This window comes from Nilaparvata lugens, chromosome 1 (assembly GCF_014356525.2).
Source record: "Nilaparvata lugens isolate BPH chromosome 1, ASM1435652v1, whole genome shotgun sequence".
NCBI lineage: Eukaryota > Metazoa > Arthropoda > Insecta > Hemiptera > Delphacidae > Nilaparvata > Nilaparvata lugens.
Window position 1 is genome coordinate 82,575,381 of NC_052504.1, and position 22,076 is coordinate 82,597,456.

General features: G+C 35.2%; 1 protein-coding gene across 1 annotated transcript in view; it reads left to right on the forward strand.

Moving 5' to 3' along the window:
- Window positions 1-13,189: 13,189 nt before the first annotated feature.
- The window catches only part of LOC111043775, a 176,658-nt gene continuing 167,771 nt past the window's right edge, over window positions 13,190-22,076 (forward strand). The window contains exon 1 of the mRNA XM_039445326.1: window positions 13,190-13,613. Within this exon, the coding sequence (XP_039301260.1) occupies window positions 13,555-13,613 (59 nt within the window). The 5' untranslated portion in view covers window positions 13,190-13,554. The remainder of the gene's footprint in view (window positions 13,614-22,076) is intronic.

Here is a 22,076-nt window from a genome sequence, read left to right on the forward strand (position 1 = left end):
AGCTTTGAAGGTTGAAGCACAGAGGAAAGAAACAACACATATTATGCTTATTCCGTGGTTGAAGGCTCGCATTCATGAAACGGTTAACCAATAACACACTTATTCGATCGAGAGTAGCTTGACCGAGTTAGCGTTATTCGCCAGTGAGCAATTCTGTCCGATTAGTAATCCACCTGCAATTTCCTGCCCATCGTTGCACTGTTGCAAAAACGTACATTGATAAGTTTGATGAGGTCCTCCTTGGTGTTCATTGTATAGTATAGTAGGTGTAGTGCGGGATCGCATAAATTGCATCGTGATGATAGCAAGATTGGACGAGTGTGGGGTGTGGTGGCTTGATTGTGACAAGATTCACTTCAAATTGTCAGCATGGATTGAATGGAAAGCATTGACGGTATGTATGACGGATGCTGACAGTTTGAAGTTAATCTCACCACACAGCACTAATCCATCTTCGACCCGTACACAGTTGATAGGTTGTGTTGAAGGGCAGGACGATTCTGTGGCGATTGAAATCGCAGCAGGTCGTGACCGCAGTTAAATGAGATTCACTTTAAACTGTCAGCATATCTTATGTACAAAATCATCAACGCTCCCCCCACAACCAATACTGACTGTAGCGACGCCTCAACGGCACCTCAGCCTCTCAGAAGATCACCCTCAATTCCCCCTCGCTCCCCCACGTCATCACCCCGCCCACTCAACCGCTGCAACAGTGATGTGGATGCTGCAATTGCATCACAGCAGTTCCCGTTGCCCCATCTGACGTCAGACGGCCTTCAAATCCCGTTCCCAGCGTTGTCGAGAATAACCACCACTTCTGACTGAAGATGAGTCCGGCTCCAGCTGCAACAAACCGATACTTAAAAAGTAAACGCTGAGTGAGAGTGAGAGTATGATATGGAAATTTGTGTTCTTTGTCCAGTGTGTACAACTCGTGCAATGCAGACTCCGTTATTATCGAACTGTTGAACAAATCTCTTTGGGATCATTTTTATATTTGCTTTGAAGAACTATTAGGAACTAGCTGGCCCCGCGAACTTCGTACCGCCAAATAGTTTAATCGAGCATCTCATGACAAACTTTAGCTGGATGCACACCTGAGGAGGCGCGATGCGGAATTTTATTTAGCCTATATAGATAATTTTCCAACTGGAAAATAAATAATTTACTAAATATCAATTAATTCCGAACACCAAAGACAGCACAATTACTCGAAACAAAGCAATGTCTTTAGAACATGTCTTTAACTTGAGGCCGCACTGCTAGATGGTTACACACAGAACAGTCATTTTGTTTTTAGTCGGGGCTTATCTACCGACGGCTGTTGTATGACGCAATGATTATAACAGCTGATTTCTATTTCTATGTGTGGCCAGCTCACAAATATATTCTCCCATAAGGATTACATGTAAACTTTGAAGGACCGTAGGAAAGAGTCCTGAAGTCGGATTATAAACTTGATAGGCCATAAACCTGGTCCTGAACATAACGAACACAACTGAAAAAAAATTATCAAATTCGGCGCAAACATAAAAAAGTTATTGAATGTCAAATTTTGAGGCTCGATTTTTATTTATATAGATATAGATGAGGGCAGTTCGGCTTATTATGGATAAAAAACAGGGTTTCATGGGCACTTCGTGAAGATGGAAACAGACCCAAATATTCTGATTCTAGGGTACCTCAGGATATCCGACTACTTGATGCGCATTTGGGGTTCGCGACTGGGCATTATTTAAAACGGTCATAGAATGGTTACCATTCATGATAGAGACCTCTAGTAAACGCGAATCGAATCACAATGAACTATTCTACCAAGTTTGCTATTACACATTTCCACCTAAAACATGATTTTAACCTACATAAATGCACTTTTTCAAAAACATTCAATTTTTACGAGAGTTTTCTCTGAATAACTACTTTCAATGACAATTTTTGGATATAAAGTGCCAAACAAAACTTCTTTGAAATAGAATTTATGATCTATTTCCGTTTGTTTCAAGCTTTCATCACCTTTTGTTCTGGAGTTATGATTTTTTTATATCATTCTAGCCGATTAAAACTGAACTATAAAATCGATTTTTTCACAACTACTTCATGATAAATACTTGAAAATGGTCTCAATCTCTTTGTTATAGCCAGCTGAATAAGAAATATTGATGAAAAAACAACGAATATATTTTCATAATTGATAAATTCAAGATGGCGATCATAACTGATAAATTCTTTTATATCGATTTCTATTCAGTTATAGTGAGAGATATCGGATTGATTCTACCACCAAAATGTTCAGAGTTATCCAAAATATAATGTTCCAGATATTAATCTCATTTTAATTACTCTTTCCATGATTAATTTTAGTTTCAAAAACTTGGAACATACAATCTGTGGGGACGAAATTTCACTTTCCACTCTGTAAATGTATTCACAGTGAACATAACCTACTATTACTGAGACTGTGTTGTAGAATATCCCCAAAGCTTTAAAATGACATCTAGTTGAGGGCTGTAAGTCCATTTTTCACTTCTGGAGCGTCATTGCAAAAGAAAGAAAAGTATGGTTCACAGCCAAAGTTACATTTTCCCTCCATATTAGGCCTATTCTAAACCTGACAATTAGAAAACCGTGTATCTCAAAAAATAATCCTTGAAGGTACAGACTTGGAAATGGTATCAATCTCTTTGTTTGGGGGTTTGAGGGTTCCTAATCAGCCCATGATCATGATTATGGTGCAGTTCTGCATTACTAAAATGAATGCTCTCATGGAATTCCAATTTGATATAAAACTGGAGTAGGCCCTCTTCATTATAAACTTATAATCATGAAAGAAGTATACTAGACTATAGGTAATCTATGTTACAATATAGAACAATATTAAACATACTATTTCATAAAACTGCCAAAAATATGGGTAGCCTACTTCTAAAAGTGAAAAAAATTACAGCATATATAGTCTACATGGATCTTCTCAATAGATTAATAAACATATATCTATCCAGGATACTCCACCCATCGTATTAGGATCTTTAAAACTGAGCAATGAGCATTGATACGTTGCCGATGTCTTGTCAATGCCTTCTGTAGACGGTATCTGATACATATTTATTGATAATATTAAACTGTTTATTCTCGCTTAAAATAATAAATTATATTTTATTAAGCAAGAAATTATATTCTTTAATAATTTCATAATAAAGGTGAAATATCTTGTTAATCAATTATTAATTCTATATTGTTGAAAGACAATCTGGCAACAGAGCAAAGCGAGAAAGAGATAGCGCTACTGTATTCGCTTTGTTGAATGATAGACAAGGATAGAAATACCATTACTAATCAAATACTGCTATTATAACGTGGACCTCAATATAGAGTTTTCATTTCCAAAATGTAGATAATAATTTGCAAAATTTACAATAGGATTTTTCTACTTTATCAACAAAAAACTTTGTACATCAACTGATTTATATAGGCCTATTATTTTTTTTACATAAACTTTTCAACAATAACTCCATTAGCTTCATATTATGTGGATTCATTTTGTGCTTGTGTAGGCCTAATGGCAAGAGGCTTTAGAATTCGATTTGAGCATTCTTATGAGTGTTCTGAACAGTATCACGAATCATGATATAATTCAAGATTCTTGAATAAATTATGATAAAGATTATCATTAATTGAGCATCAGAATCATATTTTAAACTACGTATCTTATTTAAATGTTAAGCATGGCGTTTTTAAGACTGCAATAAACAATTTAAATCACTTGATAATGATGGATAAGTAACTTGATCACTTGATAAGTAATTAGAAAAAATGTAGTTACTTGTTAACACGAGCTCAAGGTGGAAGATGTAAGAATATTTTAATGGTATTTTGAAACGTGACAGAGACAAGCGGTAAACTCAAGTTCAAGTTGATTGTATCGCTTGCTCTATCTTCTATGAGACATTGGTCGCTTCATGCCCCATTCGCTCATTAGAAATGCATACACCTTGTATATGTTTGTCTAAAGTGAATGTCAACCTGTGAGACAATGTAGAGTTGTAAAGAGTCAATATTTACGTCCATGTAAATTCAGTTAAACCCATAACTCCTTCAACGTGAACTGGTCAAAACAATGGTCGTACTGCTATCGTTTCTGCATAGATCTTTGCAGTTTGCAAGCTCATGCCAAGACAATCTCTTGCCAACTTTTTTGTTGACAATAAATGAACGTTAAGTAACTGTAAGATTCTTATTATCTGACCTTGTCAGCAACTTTTTCAATCTCACTTATAAGTACGGTAGTTATAGTTTCTATTTCAATCTCACTTCTAAGTTATATTACTTTATTGAAAAATCAGCTCAATAATTTATCTGGAATATGTTGATTTGGTACAATAATTGTTACACTACATAAAACACAATTGGATGTTTGCTTATTCCAGAAGTAGGCATACCGAACCTACTCTCCATTTTCTATATAAAAAACTAATTCAAAGATTTTCTTCAAACTACAACATTCTCGCTAGTGAATTGTGAGAAAAGTACCACCAGGTTTCATAACCCATTTGATGGGAGTATTATAATATGGGGTTTCTTTACTAGCATAATATTATCATTATTTCATTCATTTATTGTTGCAAAAATGTTTTTCTATGAATAAATAAATGTCGAGTAACCTGTCTGGCTCAGGTCTGGTGTCAGAGTTCTCAGGTTAATTTCAGTACCTCTGACATGAATGGTTTTAGGCCCAATTCACACAGAAGAAGCTTATGTAACGGACGTGGCGCGGACTTTTGTCACTTCCACGCCACTCCTATAAGAACTTAGTATGGTCAAATGCAAACTGAAGAGACGCCACGTTAAATCCTGCGCCACGCTAAATCCTGGAATCACAGTGGAACCCGGTTTGGGTAAACACATCCCGTCTGTTTGCATTGAGTCATGTTTTAATATAGTAGTGAGAAAAATCCGCGCCGAGAAAAAGACAAAGATCTGTGTACGTTGCAAAATTCGATAACATGGGAAGGGATCTGTGAGGAGGTGAGTTTCTCCCGTCTGTCTGCATACGTCCGTCTACGTCTATCGTTGTATGCATTTTCAGGCAGCCAGTATCGAAGACTTAATTTTTTCTCGAGTGGCTCGAATAAAATATCTGGCCTCGTCGAGATTCGAACTCGGGGCTTCTGGTTTACAAAGCCAGCGCCTAAACTTCTCGACCACGGCCACTCCAATATTATTTCTATTTTGTAGTTTCTATGAATGAACTCATGAGATTCAAAAGACAAAAGTTATAAGAGTACAATTCCTCTTGATTATCCCAAAGGATTTGTGAAGCTCGAAGAGTGAAGTGAAACTCTTCCTTGTCTACAGTTTTATATAACATGGATAAAATAAGCGGATTGAAATGTAGGCGAATGTGCGTTGGCTTTATCAATTCATGCTGATTGTACCTAGTTCTTATTGATTGATGTTATTTGCCTCTCACATTCCAACCTAAAGCATTTTAAGTATACCGTACGGTATGTTGAGATCAGTCATCAGTGATGATAGAGAAGGAAAAAATTCTTTGATCGTATGGAAAGTTTTAAACTCCATGTATCTCTTCCTATGTCAATAAAATACCATTCAATTTGAGAGTCCCTCAACTGTACATTTCAATTTTCAAAGGTTAGAATAGCTTGCCAAAGTGTAGCTCTACATTATGATCGTATCATAATGAAATGATACGTGTCTTGTGTCTTGACAGAGCGTGCACCAAACCTATCATCACTATTGATGTTCAAACAGAGAAATTGAGGTCGATTTATCACATTCGTGAAAGTGCCAGAACATTCACCTATACAGGCTGATTGAGTGCTACATGGGTTTGCGCATGCATCTTTTTATGATAAAGACGGTGGTAAAAATTGGTTTGAAGATCTTGCGTTTGTTATTCAAAGTCACTTCACCTTTACAAACCAATTATTACCTGGTGCGGTGCGGAAAGAAATCTGCAGCCTCCAGGGAGACCAATTATATACAGTAGGGCTACATCCTATTCTAACTCTGTTGACATTCAAAGTTGTGATGAATTATCAAAACACTTGTTTTATACTAGTCAGTGTTAAAAGCTCACACAAACACCAATTGACTTTCTCGTTTCAGAAGTTTCTCATCAATCTTCACTTGGTGTCTCCTTAAATAATATTCCTAATTCTATTCTTAGAATTGCAACTCTATTTGTATGAAATATGTTCGATAACAAATACAAATTTTGATTTGATTGATTTGAATTCTATTCTTGAGGGACGGACATTGAAAAATCAAATTAAAAAAGTAATAAGGCTCCAATATAAACCATATAGCAACCAACAGTCTAGTATCCAATATAGCGACCTGAGTAAAAATTTCACAATGACGGAATTTGATACTGGTGTATGGAAGCCTTTTCCCTAAACTTTTCTCTTTACTAATTATCGCCATCTTTGTCTAGCCTATTGATAAGTGTTTTTATTGAATAAATAGACAATTGAATTGAATATTGTAGAGTAACACCATTTTATTGTCTTCTTTCTTTAGGGCTACTTTTAATATAAATCTCAGTACCCTTTTAAATTATTTTATCACAACATGTTTCGGACATTGATGTCATTTTCAAGTCTTTGAAATTTTGATTCGAAAATGGCATTAATGTCCGAAACATGTTGTGATAAAATAATTTATAAAGTTACTGAGATTTATATTTTATTCATACGTATAGGAACAGTATATTAGTTTTTGTTAAATTTCATGAGACATGCTCCAGATCTCATTTTTGAATATAGGCATCTCTTCTAAAATTTAATTAGAACTGAGCACGTTTCAATGTAAAATAGTTCCTAGATTGAGCACATCATGATTATTGAGTGAGCGGAAGAGCGCCTCCTAATACCATGATCTGCGGTCGTCACCCAGAAACGTGTGTCTGTCTTATCGTTGAATCCATTGAAGATGAGCTGGCTACGTGTTTTGTCGCGTCTGCTGCAAAGAGCGATGCCGCCGCCGCTTCAAGTCACATTTCGGCGTTTTGCAACGTCGCAGACGATCACGCAAAATTCGCTTCGAATCTGAAATTGATTTATATTAACGACACTACACAAAGATACCGAACCATCTCAATTGCTACAGTGGGACTCACTGCAAACTGTCAGTAATGCTTATGAATGAAATCAATGCTTCCCATTCAACCAACGCTGTTAGTTTCGAGTGAATTCCACTATTCACGACGACCACAGTAAACCAGCATTAACCCGGTTGCGAAATTCATCCCATCATCGGCAAATGAAGACGTTCCCTTTGTTGTTTTCGAGGTTTGATTGACGACTGAAGTCGCGAAGAAAGAGAGAGTGCCCTCCAGAGTTGCTGTAAAGCATCTCGCTTTGAAAAGTCTTCGCCAATAATTAATTTCTTCCATTGGTGCGCGCCTGAAGATATTTCGAAAATAGTCCAGGTTTAATTGAGATGAGAAAACAAAAGTGATGATACCAACATTGCTGGGAAACGGTTGATTACGTATCATCTGAAAGTTCAGACAAACAATGCGATAATAAAAGATCCAACTCCGATCTGTCAAAGTTTTATTTTGGTTCAGATCCCTTTTGAATTGAACTAAACACAATTTTCTAAAATATGAATAGCATTGATTTTCCATTCCAATTTTCATTTATCATTTCATGATTACTGGTTTGATCGATTTGTGTGGAAAAAGATCGATAAGGCTAGGCACACACCAGTTAGTCAAGACAAGACAAGACATGATCAGACACACTTTCACAATACTTCACATAGTTGCTTATGGCGCAACACACACTGATTAGTCATTGCAATTAGACATATCTTCATAAGCATCTATGTGATGTATTGTGTCTGATCATGTCTTGTCTTGTCTTGACTAACTGGTGTGTGCCTAGCCTTACAATTTTGTAGATTTGGAAAATCTTTTACGATGTGGAATATAAGTTAATAAAATCTAGTCTATATCTGAGACGATAAAATTCAATAAAATGCCAATAAGTGAGATTTCCATCTACAGAGTAAACGAAATGAGATTCCACTGTGAGCACTCCACTCACTAATAACATGTTTTAATAATAGAAAATAATAGATAGGTACCTAGAATTTAGCTATGAATGATAATTGAATGAATAAAATATACATACTGGAAAAATTAGTCACACTCTGATTTGAAACCAATTTATTGCTTCCGATTGCAATTATTTTTGAATTTTCAGCGAATATTATATTATAAACAGGCCAATAAGACCTGTACTAATAAAAATATTACACTGAAAAACAATCTATTGAGTAACACTCGATTAAAATTAAAATTTATTAAATTTCAAAAAGGTCTTAGTGAACTTGGTTACTTGATACAAAAATAGAGATTTGGATGTAGCGTTGTATGAAATCTATTTGAGTATTTTCATGAACAGTTTGAAATATAATTTAGTGCAAACAATCTGCTGAGGTTCAGTTCAAAAATGAATAAGGTTGTAATGAAAAAAAAACTAAATGAAGAACTTATAAATATAGACGTAAATAGGAACTAAGAGCTAAGCACCTTTTAATCATGCTTCCTGTAGTATATACAACACACATTCGGCTCCAGACAACAAGATAAGTAGAAATGAAAAATAAAAATCCAAGTACCCTTTTTTAAATTGTTTATCTACGAGATGATTCGGCCATGTTGCCAAAAATATAAAAAAGTAAAAATAACAATTTAAAAAAAGGGTACTTAGATTTTTATTTTTCAATTTCATTGAAGAGTAGCCCTAATGAAAAAGATAACGAGATAAGTATTATCTTCACCTTTAAAACCCTTTTGTTCACAAAAATTCTAATAAGACGATTCAAACTAGTCTCCGAGAGAAAGAGAGAAAGTAGTTAGGATGGAATGATTCGGAATTAATTCGCATCAAGACTAGAATGAAAAACTAGAGTCATAGAGGAGAGATTTTTGATTTCTGAATGGAATAAGCTATTCATCTGTTGTTTCTCTAATTGAGTGCGGGCCTTTCTCCTGTCGGCGGCTGCCTCATCCGTGATGAGATCAGTGATAAGAGCCGACTGGAGACATTGTTTAGACCCTCTTCCTCAAATGAAAAGTGGGCCGTACACCGCCAGGGCCTCCATTCTTTCATTCAAGCTCACCGGGTCAAGTTTGAGTTGAATGCCTCTTTAAACGGTTCTAACAATGAAATTATGGATGGAAAAGTATGATAATGGATGCTCTACATCTCAGGTATCTGACAGTTTATCAATAACTATGCTATTGTTAACATCTTTCGTTCAACAGACTCGTTTCTCAGATAAAATACGGTGCCCATTAGCCTACGGCAACCTTTAACAGATTGGTTTACAGAACATTTGTGTGAGAAAATAAGATTTCAGGATTACTACTGTGCTACTGCATTGGAATGTATTGAACAGATAAATAAACATTGACAAAATTACAAAAGAATGAAATATCAGAGTACCCTTATTTTAATTTTAATTTATTCATAAAATTAAGTTGAAAAGAGAATACTTTAATCTTCAATTTTTATGTAAATAAGAGTAGCCCTACCAAGAAAGTGAACATTGATAAAATTATTCTGTGATTGACATGGATTATATGATGATCGAATCTATAAAGCAATGAAGTGTGAATTCACACAACATGTTCGATCATACAATAATTGATATATTGGATCTAAGGAGAAAAATATATAAGGAGAAAAAGGAGTAAAACTGCTGGATGGATGTTATTGATGAGCACAATTTTCAAGGAAACAAAATGTACAGATAGATTGAAGTAATATCAATATGATATTGCATGTATTTAAATCCTAATGAAAAACTCACAAAATATTATTTATATATTATTTTTACAGAGAGAACATTTCCTTCTAGCTGTTATCTCTGTTGTCTATATCATAATAATTGGAGTCTGAGTTTTCAAGGTAGTTGATAGCAATTGACTTGGATTTTCGTTAAATAATAATAATTAAAATATAACCAATATTATTACAAGAAGTGTCAGAGGTAACATTTTCTCACAAAGGAGACAGAATTGAATATAAAGATTTTGACATGGAAGTCAAAAAGTTGACTACATGATACGAGGAAAGTGACAAAGAATGGAAGAAAATGAAGAATCATTGTGAGGGAAGGCTAGTCGAGAATAATTAAATCGATAAAATCTATCCAAATAAAAATAATCTGTTTTCAGAAGAACTTGAAGTTGAATGTATAACATGTATTAAATTTAACAACAGACGAGACGACAAGGCCCAGTTTTCATTCAGGCGGCTCCTGCATCGACAATATTGCCACTGATGTATATGCGAGTAGATGGCAGAGTAGTTGTATTTACTGCTGTGTCTGATCATTCGGCTATAATTTTGAAAGTGGGTTTCGATAAAGAATCACATGTTGGTCAACAAAAAAATACAATTTTGATTTGACAGATGAGTGAGAGTAGAACAAGCATCTTTCGTTCTTGCCTGGATCCTATAAACTGGATTATGAACTTCATAATATTGAAGAGAAAGTCCATAAGTTTCATGAACTTTTTTTGTGGGCAGTCAACACGGCTTAACCATTGGTAAAAAAAATACATGTTCTAGAATATCTGAAAACAAATGGTTTACAACATCAGAGTTGAAAGCTTTGAGAGTTAAATGTGAACAACTATTTCGTCTGTATAAAGACTCTACTAGTGATGTAGATGTAGTTAAGGAGGAGTATAATAAGCTTAGAAGATACTATAGGTCTGCAATTAAGAGAGCTAAACTCGAATACAATAGTAAAATTATACAAAATAGTAAAAACAAAAATAAAGCGGCTTGGGAAGTAATCAATAGGCACCTTTGTAGAAATAGTTCGTCTTTGCACAAGTCTTGTGATCTCCCTGTAGATGACATAAACATGTATTTTTTAGATAAAATAGATCTACAAAGTGAAAATATTACCAAGAAATATTTTAATTCTAGATACTTTGTTGATAAGATGTCAAAACCAACTTGTGAGTTTAGTTTCAGGCACTTCAAAAGTTGAGGAAGTGTTCGAAACCATTAATAGAATGAGTAGCAGCAAATGTTTAGATATAAATGGTCTCAACTCTTTAATATTGAAGAGAGCAGCTTCAGATGTCTCAGAGGTTCTGTCACACATCTTCAATGAATGCCTAGACTTGGGAATATTCCAAATGAACTACAGGGGACGACAATAATTTCCCTCAATAGAACGAGAAAGGAATACAACTAACAGAGACAGAATACAGGAAAATTCCCTCAAGCGAAGTAGAAGGACTCAGCAATAGAATGGACGCTCAACTGATTTTTTATGATGATCTAGCGTCTGCAACAGTTCTAAGTACTCGAGAAAAACGTTGGAAAACAATAGAGGAAATATTTGAATTTAACTACGTAATGTGCTGAATTACATCATGAAACTACTCCAATAGGTACAGTGAGAATCGCAAGTTAATCCAGCACTCTAATAAAAATTATCTTGAAAAAGTTACAATTTTGAAAAGAAAGAAAGAAAAATAATAAATTTCGGCACATGCGCATCTCAATGAAAAGTATAAATTCAAAAATAGTTACAGATGAAAATTACTGAGATATTGCATTTTTATTCAAATGCTGTCTGCCTGTAGTTTTCTGCTCGTAAGCAGGTCCTTCTATATGGCAGCAGCCCTCCACTCTCTTCTATTCTCTGCCAGTCGCTTCGTTGCATAGTAGCTCATCCCCTCCTTGATGTCGTCCAACATTTTGTATCTTCTTCTCCCTCTTCCTCTTCTTCCCTGAATGGTCCCCTCAATGGCATCCACCAACAAGCATTGCCGTCTCATCCAATGTCCCAGCCATCTCCTCTTTCTTCCCTTTATCACATCCAGCAGACTCCTTCTTTCCCCAACCCTCCTCAACACCTCCTCGTTTGTAACTTTATCCCTCCAACTGATCCCCTCCATCCTTCTCCATATCCACATTTCCAATGCCTCAAGCCTCCTCTTATTCTCCTTTCTCAGCGTCCAAGTTTCTGCACCACACTCCAAACATAGCACTTTATTAGCCTTTTCCTTAGTGTCTTGTCCAGTTGGCTACAAAGAATTCTCTTTTTCTTATTGAATGCTGTTTCTGCCATAGCAATTCTTACTTTGATTTCTTTGTTGCATTTCATATCCTCTTCCATTATGCTTCCTAAATACTTGAAAGATGATACCTGTTCCAACTGTTCACCCTCCAGTACAGCATTCCCCATTCTTGCTTTCCCTGCACCAATTCTCATGCACTTCGTCTTCCTAATGAATGTTCAAATAATAATAAAATAAAAAAATAATCAAATGCTAATGAAGTAATAATGTTATTATTGAACAAAAATCCAAATTAAATGCTGTAAATCACCCCGAAGACTTCTGCTACTGCAAATATTGACGACAGGGTAAACAGCTAGATGGAAATTGACACCCTGTTGTCAATATTTGCAGTAGCAGAAGTCTTCGGGGTGATTTACAGCATTCAATTTGGATTTTCGTTCAATAATAATCATTCGAAAAGAGTTGATGAAGAATGGGAGGAAGAAGAAGGCTTCTCGACAATTGAGAAAATTAACCTCCTCATTTCGGAAAGACTGAGTCGGTTTTTCGGGAGAGTCTTGATATGAAAGCACACATAGGTCAATGTTCAGACCAAACCAAATCATTTCCAGAGACCTCGGTTACAAAAATGCACGCTTTCGTTCTTTAAATGTGAGGGCCAAAATGATGCGGAGTTGCGTTAGACTCGGGTCTGCACCGCACTTCTGCGTGATCTAGCATCTCTCGTGTCTAGTTATTATTGTTTCTATTAATTCAGAATTGACCTCGATACCGCCACATTCTTGGCTACCTCCTACAATGTTTGATAGGTAACTGCATTCTTCTCGGCTGAGTGAAGAGGGGAGTTTTCTCAGTCGATGTTGATTAGTACAGTGATATTGAGAGATTCACTTCTCATTCCTTGTGGATAGCATCAGTGCTCCTCATTCCAGCAATGCTGACAGATTGATTGGGATCTGATCATGGATAGAGTGGTTGTTGTCGCGAAGGACAACGAGACCGAAGTGTGATCAGCTGAATACTGGAGAAAGTGCTAGGGTGAGGTGGGTGGAGAGGTTGGGTTGCGTTGTATCGGGCGCTGATCGCTGAGTCTTCACTGCCTTCAGTAGTGTATGAATCGAGGCCCGCGCCACTGCCATGTGCTCTGCAAGTGTTGGCCCCAGCTTTTCCGACCTCTCGCCGCATTTTCCAACAGTTTTCCGACCGGTTTTGTGATCAGTGTTAACTAAGTGTGTTGTGACCTTTATTTTTATACTTTATTCAGTTGTTTCTTTGAAATTTTACCAGTTTTGTGTTCTACTTTATCAGTAGTTGCTCCTTTTTTCCTGGATCCAATTTTTTTTATTCCTCCAATTTTATTAGTTTTTCAACATTTTCCCAATCATATAGTGTTTAATAGTAATAATCTATTGTGTTCAAAAGTTGTTAGTTTTTCAAATTGAGTTAAATCAATCGGATTTGCCAAGATGATGTCTTTATACAGGACTATCAAGAACGGAACTAACAAGAGGCCTCGAGATAGAAGGTGAGTTTGTATATTTTAGTTGCTTATCATTATCTTCTTCTTCTTCTTCCTCAATCCAGGATTAGGCTTATCTCCAGGATTTAGGCATATTATGTTCATTATCTCGTTTCAAGAGATATCACAAATGCTGGCCACCTGGCCTTACTTCAATTGATTTGGAACATAGCTTAAATTTTGTATCTTAAATTAAAAAATCCAATTGAATTCGAACAAAGCTCAAATTTTGTGGAATGATTTGAGGGAACTCATATTTGAATATCATGTTGACTGTAAAAGAAGGTGTTGTAAAATAGTCCTAGGAGACACAATCAAATAGACTAAAATTTATTGCGGATTTGAAATAGGAATTTCCAATTTAAGTCCTATCTATTCCACCGTAAACCTCCTATTCCTGAAAATGTTAAGTATCATATTTTCGAATAACGTCTTTGCCATAATGAAAAATTGAAATTCTCAAAAATATTGAGTTGAGATGCCTCATTATTTTTCTTTAAATATGGAAAAAGGTTAGAAACTCATTGCAATGCTCATAACATTCATCGCCCTTGTCATATCAGAAAAGATATCTAATAAAACATTATTATATCCGATAAATATCAATAAATTATCTTTGAACTAAGCATTCTATAAGACATAAAAATTCCAGAAAAATTGATGAGGATCTTCTTTTTTAAATTTTGTAAATTTCGAATTCGTGTGAGAGAAGATAGATGGTTGGATAAACCTTATATTGCTACACTTTATCACTCAGTTTAGAGTTTCACTTTTTGATACATAATGCCTTCAGCAGTATTCGATTGTGAATCTTCAAATCTCAAAATACTGTTCAGAGTGAGGGAGATTGACGTTTTCCCCACTGTGATGTCGAAGTAGTTCCTATGCAAACCTCATGGATTCATGTTCTTGTAGAATAAGAGTGTGAGATAGGTACCGTGCTATCTTGTCAACTTCTTTATTGCACTCTATGTGCACCGTCATAGTTTTTATCGATGCAAACAGCACTATAACAATTATTTAGTTTAGGCTAATTTTTATAGCAGGTAAATACCATTGTATTGAAGAAAAAACACTAAACTCATGAGAGTATAGTAATCGATAATAATTTTTCGATATATTAACTAACCTAATGCTCGAGAATTGAGCCACACTTTTGGTGTTACATCCTTCCATAATTAATGATGAAACTGGAATAATAAAATTGTGGATAAAAATTGTAGATAGGAGTCGTAAAAATATGAAAGCTATGCAAATATCAATATTATCATCCATGATGATTTTATGTTCTATACGGACATTTCAAGTTTCGCAATTGAAATGTCAACTCTATCCCTACTCTCACTTCTTCATTATTAACATTAAAATTACCTGTATTTCATGAAATAAAAACCTTTCGTGATATAAAGTTATTGTGAGGTTTATGACATAGAAACTCATCTTTGATGATGTAACTACGAGCTGCTAATCATTTAAATGTTAATAGCTTCAAAACTGTAATTATTGAGATGAATGAGAGGCTGCATTCACCACTATCATCAATGAAAGTAAAACCAGCGTTGGCCAACGGCTGAAAAACAATTCAAGGACACAAGTTATTTATAAAATGTTTACAAAATAGTGGCTTTGCTGGAGTGATGATGAGTATGTCGGGAATATCATTGAATACATTTCCTGCCAAGTTTTTTGAAAAACTTGATTTTTTATTTAAATTTCAGTTGCAAACTACAGACGAATCAGTGTGTTACTACAAGTGAATTTTTACTACCCCTCAACTAATTTGGAGTTATAGTAAATTATGGGAATGAATATTACTGTCTTCATGGGTGCCAACCTTCACCAGACAAATGACGCACCCCCACCACCCCTCAACTAAGAAAATTCAGCTTCTACCACCCTCCCCCCGTAAAAAAGGGGTAACAAGTCATCACTTATTCATTCTAAACACTTCTATCTAGGGAAAAGAGCAAACCAAAAACAAAAACCCCCAAAGTATTTTTTTGAGCTTCACCTCTAAGAATTTCAAAGGCACAGTCTGCGTTCAAGACCCCTCCCCCAAACCTGTAGGCATCCCTACTGTATTCTTGATGGAAGTAAAACGCTTTCACCATTTTAATTGATTGACGGCTTTGTTTCCAAATGAATTTCCAAGATTATCGAAATTTCTTATACTAATGTTATGCGAACAAATTTGTCTTTCAAATTTATATTTGCTAAAATTTGATAACGTCTTGAAATAGGAAACAAAGAATTTCGTAACATTCATCTCAATTTCTGCGTCACAGTATCTTATCACAGAAACAAAAATTTTCTCCAGTGAAAGGCATAAGATAATTTGTAGTAAAAAGGATAACGCTGATTAAAACTAAGATTTTTCATTAGGGAATTAGCGGCTAAGATCGTTAGAAAATTCATTCGTGAAACATTGAGTGGTGATCTGGAATTTTCCACTTGTCATCGTGGATAAGCAATGGTGAAAGTTCTGCGCTGGAAAACGCTGCTGTTTTGTAAGCGGATGGAAAGAGAGAGGAAAAAACAGGTGAACATAGCAATGAGTTGCCGAATATAAGGCGGGCAATCTCCAAGACGTGTCCAACACCTTCGTAGGTTTGCCTGTCTGTAATCGGCCACTCAACATAGTCTACTTTGTTGATTGTCATTGTATATTTTGCCTAACACTCTATTACGAAGTATATTTTTCCATAAGCATTACTATGCTACTTTCGCTATTGAATAAATAGCATAATAGCTCTAACCAAGCCGTCTCTCGCACCTGACTAGACAAATTCTCAACTCTAGTTCGCTAATAATGGCTTCAGCTTCCTTGCTCGTGTGACGATAACAATCTCTAAGAGTGCTGGATAGTACAGCAATTTGAGAAAAATGGTCCAAATTTAATTTAAAATAATAGAGAACGGATTTCTTGTCCAATAGACACATCTGAATGGTGATAGGTGCCTTATAGAGTAGTCCAAGTAGTTCAGCACATAAAATCAGGAAGTAAATTCAGAGTGTCAGGCGCATATTTATCGTCTGAAAAAAAGCTTAGAGTTACAGACTGGAGATCGAAAGGAGAATCTTTTAGGATATTAATACTCAATACTTCATTTGTTGAAATGAATAATTATATTGATATTTTATATAAGCGTATTCTCATGCAATTACAACTTAACTAAACCTAGGTTTTGCTGGCTTTGTCAGATTGAAAACGAGCTATTTCGAGTCTATGTGTAGATCGGAATCTTATTATGTAATTCTTGCTTATGTATTATTTTCATGATTCGTCTGAAAAAAAGCTTAGAGTTACAGACTGGAGATCGAAAGGAGAATCTTTTAGGATATTAATACTCAATACTTCATTTGTTGAAATGAATAATTATATTGATATTTTACATAAGCGTATTCTCATGCAATTACAACTTAACTAAACCTAGGTAAATATATTCATTGTATTGTTTCCAATTTGATGAAATAAATTTTAAAATTTGAATCTTATATAAAAATGGATGAAAATTATAAATGGAAAGAAATTAATATTAAACAATTTCCAATAATCCGTGGTCCACGAATAAATTGATAATTAAACAAAATTCAAGTTGGAGATATTGAGGAAGGAACATCAACTAATTCAAAGCATACTACGTATTATGTATATTGATAATAAATTAGCCTGAGAATATATTAGAATCTTTGTAAATATTCTGTATTACTTTGTATGTTTTATTCAATGTGATACAGTTTAAGTTTCTTATATTTTTTTTCTAGATCTACCTTAAAAAGTATGTTTGAGGATAATGATCGGAAGTGAAATAATTCCAACTCCTTTTTAACACACTGGAGTATTCTACAGGATTCTCTAGCAGTGATAATCCGTTCTATTAGTGACATATGGACTCAATACACAATAGCTTTAACAGCATACCCATAGCAATTTAACTAATTCTACTCATTTACTACCTCCACTCTAAAGACGTATATGTTTTAAACAGAATATGATATCTGTTGACATTTATGATCCCTTAGCTTTGAGAGAATAGATGCTCGCATTAAATAATGTGCTCCAGGGAGAATTGTCCTTGCTGTAAATATAACCTTTCCACTAATACATGAGATTCTAATATGTAGCCTACTGTGGGACATCTCTGCTGTAAATTTCAAGTTGTTGCTAGTGGGCATATAGTTCTGCGGCCGTCTTTCAGCCGGTCATTCACGTCTGTCATAGAGAATACACTGTGCACATTAAACAATTTATTTGTTCTGGCAACTGGACCCATATACCGAGGGACGTGACCGGTGCTGGCACATAGCTGTGTGGCACATAGTTGCTCGTTCATTTTTGAATCGTTGATGCTTTATGTGCCCGGCTGCGAGTTCAAGTTCTCAAGGAATGAGTAAATACCCTGAATACCAATACTGCTCATGGCGTCATTTTCGCATGCTGACAGGCATTATACGTCTTTAAGGGGAATATTATGTTATTTGTTGATGCTGATTTTCTATTATTATGACGAAAGGGATTTATATTTTATCAAAGGAATTGAATGTTGGTTTAGAAGCTAATGAATGGATTAAGGATATCCTCTTAAAATTTATGAATTCAGGGCTACTTTCTTGTATTTATAAAATACAGATGATGGATAGGGGCAGCTGCTAAAATAATTCACTTGAAGATTTATAAATCAAAAATAACAAAACTATTAGTAAACATTTATGTGAAATTTATTTTCATACTTGACGATGGTGTGATCACCGAAATTGGTAGTTATAATTTGTATTATTATTCTATTAATTTCAAAGGGTACTATGATTCTATTTTATAAATAAGGATATCCTATATGGAAAGTTATGAGATTGTTTAATGTTCGGTGGAGTACAGATGTTTATACTAGACTGAAAGGAGAATACAGATCACAGGAGAGTATAAAGGTGCGCTCTGTGTTGCTAAAAGGTGTTGCTTTCGCTCTGCTCCGCAACCGAACGTCACTCGAGCAGAGCGATTGATGATCGACCCGGGAGCAAGAGTGGAGCGTGAGAAGAGTTCATGATCGGTGCGAGTGCAGAGCGGGGGCGGAGCAACTGCGGAGCGATGGCGAAACGAGGGCGGAGCGGCGTACGCAGCTTTAGAATAGCATTGTCATCATAATGATACATTGTAGCCATAGGACTTCATGGAATAGTTACGTTTATTCTCCACAGATTTTTGGTACTGTGATAATCATTCAGTAATGTCATAATCATCGATGTGTATCGTTTATTTAATGAGATGCTGTTCTACAGTGAAATACTGAAAGTTACATTTCCTCAGTGCATTAGTTAATGTACCGGTAACGTAGAAATCATTATTCTAAGTTGAATGAATAAGCATTTTTTGAAAGGATTGACGGCTTAGAACAATGAACAGTTTCAGGAGTAAAATATTGTGGACAAAATTAGAGAAATAAATCGAAGATAGGAGATGTGAAGTGGAGGGAAAAATCAATAAGAAAATATGCGACACAAAATAATTCATCTCATAAACATCATACGATTTTCAGTGTCTTTTTTCTTTCCCCACTATTTCATTCATGATAATTCATGTTAAATGAGAATAAATGTATAAGCTGTGATTGTCCAATGTTTAGTGCAGTTATCACTATCATAATAATTCTTCAAGAGATTAGAGAGGCTACCTGTTAGCTAGATTAACTAGTGAACACATGAGAGACAATCGCATTTGACTTATTGACTTTCAATTTCTATCCTTCAGTCACCTTTCCAGTTTCAAGTCTTTCCATAATTTAGATGCTTACACATATCCAGAAACCTATCATATTATTATACCATTAGAAAACAAGAAGAACTGGCATTTTGATGAGCACCTATGCTTATGCAATCATATTTCGACATTTTAACACATAGTCTGCAACATATACAACTGGACAAGTTTTTGTGAATACTGTATTTCCACGGAGTGTTTCGTCAGACTTGAATAAGGATTCATGAATAACTCATCCTCACTAATAATACTGGTCGGACATAAACTTATATGTGTCAAAATATTACCCATCTTAATTAATTTGGGATTATGTCGTCTGAAAAGTGGTGATTATGAAATTATCGCTGAGTGATCAAAAATATAGAAAGCAGAAAACTTTATTACTGTACCTAATTGAATAGCATATTATAAGTTTGTTGGTAGAGTCAAACTTTATTCAATAATTTAGTAATAGATCCTAATACCTCTTTCCAAAATCCTTTTTCAATTCGCAAGAAAATTCTCAGAAGTGATAGAAGAACACCATTTACGTTACTATAATACAACTATGAATACATAGTTATTTGTGCAACTAGTGCGCAAAGTGACAGTTTGCTGCACCGAAAGAAACGTTTTCGCCACACTGCACAGAAAGCAGCTGTTTTCCAGTCCCTACGTAGATCTGAAAGACCTTGTTTGCAGACGACGTCAGAAAAGGGTTTCTTTTCCGGTCTAGGCCAGAAAGTTGTCTCTTTCCAGCCGCTTATGGCTGGAAACAACGCGCTAATTATTAGTAATAAGTCATCCGCTAGATCGGGCGAGTGTCCACTTTCATAATAAGCTGAAGTCGCCATGATTTTAGTTCCAGTTTCGAATCAAACTAATTCGCTTCGCAACCAGTTTTATTCAATTATTTATTGTTGATTAGTGCATTCCGAATTTTCAAAATGCTTGAAGATGACTGTGGTATTCCAAGTGAAATTTTAAAAGAATCTGAAATCCTGACTGCAAATCTTCTACCACTAAAATCAAGAGATAGGTACGATAGCTTAACGAGTATTCTTTATTTTGTATTCTTTATTTATTTTGTCAGCAATACCTGTAGTGTGGCGAAAAATATCGTTCGCACCACGGGCAAAAATGTTTTTCCAGCTCTCAATCTTTTCTAGTCCTCGGCCTACGGCCTCGGACTTGAAAACCGATTTCGAGCTGGAAAAATCTCATTTTCTGCTCTAGGTGCGAAATATACTATTACGCCCGAGCCGTAGGCGAGGGCGGAATGGTTTCTTGAGTGCAGCAGAGGAACTTTGCGCACGTATTTCACATTAAGTTTTTCCTACAGTTACCATTGAATATGAAAAGTGGGTAATTATGGGTAAAATTGCCTGAAATGCATCAAATGTTTTTCTGTGTAATTTTATTATTGATAAAAACCTTAATCCTAAAATCCTAAAGTCCTCGTTGTCCTTGGTTATAATATATACTTAATAATTTGCGCGTTGTGCTTCGTTGCACCTCTGCTCACTATAGCAGCCACAGCAGTCAGTTACCAACTTCATTTTGATTTTGCTGCACTGTTGCTCCATATAACCTACTAAGTATTTTGTGTTGCCATGTTGCAAATCTGGAGTGCAGAAAAATTTTTCCCGCACTAGAGCGGAAAGTGATTCTTTGCGTTCTGTAATCAGTGCAGCAATGTCCACTTTTCAACGTAACTGTAGGAAAAATAAATTGTAGTTCTGTGAACAGTAGACTTCACGCAGTATTCTGATCCACAAGTTTCAAATGTAAGATCCACCTGTTTTGAATGTTAACAAACTCAGTTCACGTTTGAATTTGTATTCCGTATGATATAATTCATCCAGTTCCGTGATAATCTTTCCATCTCATGGAAATTAATTTTTTACAATCAAAAATATTATTATTTCTTCAGCATTATTTAGTTCATTTGATTATTTTTAATCACCTATTAAATTAGTTTTTCCAAATATGAGAATATTGATACTGATGATATTTTGCAAAACAAAATATTGAAACCAAAGACCTTAAAGATGCATACCTCTTCAAGGTCTTTGATAGAAACTATTAATAGACCTTATAGAAATACAGAAATAGACTGACTCCTCCAGACATCTGTGTAATCACTTGTCAGCTGATTGATTATGAATAATTCTATAGTCTGATTAATCCTATCTTTAGAGTAGATAATGTGATATCGGAGTATGGAGGAATTCATCTTCTTTTCGTATTATCCTTAAAATGCAAAATTTCAAAAACCCTTGTGTATACATCGACGCGCAGTTGAAAAAGGAATATTTCTGTCAAATTTCATAGAATTCTATCAACGCGTTTAGCCGTAATTGCGTTACATACAGACAGACATAAGAAAATTCGAGTTAAAACATAGACCTCACTACGTTCGGTCAATGATTCCTTAGTCTATGGCCACCTCTAAACTGAAGCAGGTCTGGGCTTGAGATAAACTAAAGTTATCCATAAACCTGGTATACCTGGAGACGAAACTCTGATGAATAAATAATATTGATGATAGAATCAACCTCAGAGCAGAAGATACACGCCCATGATTTTTTTCATCAGTTATCCTTCTTCACGACTTGTTTCCGGATGAAGTGTGCGTAATCTGAATTTAAATTATCATCATTTCCAGATTGAATCCTGTTTATCGGAGACAATAGCCTACGCATTTTTCCAATTTGGCAATACTGCCTCACCTC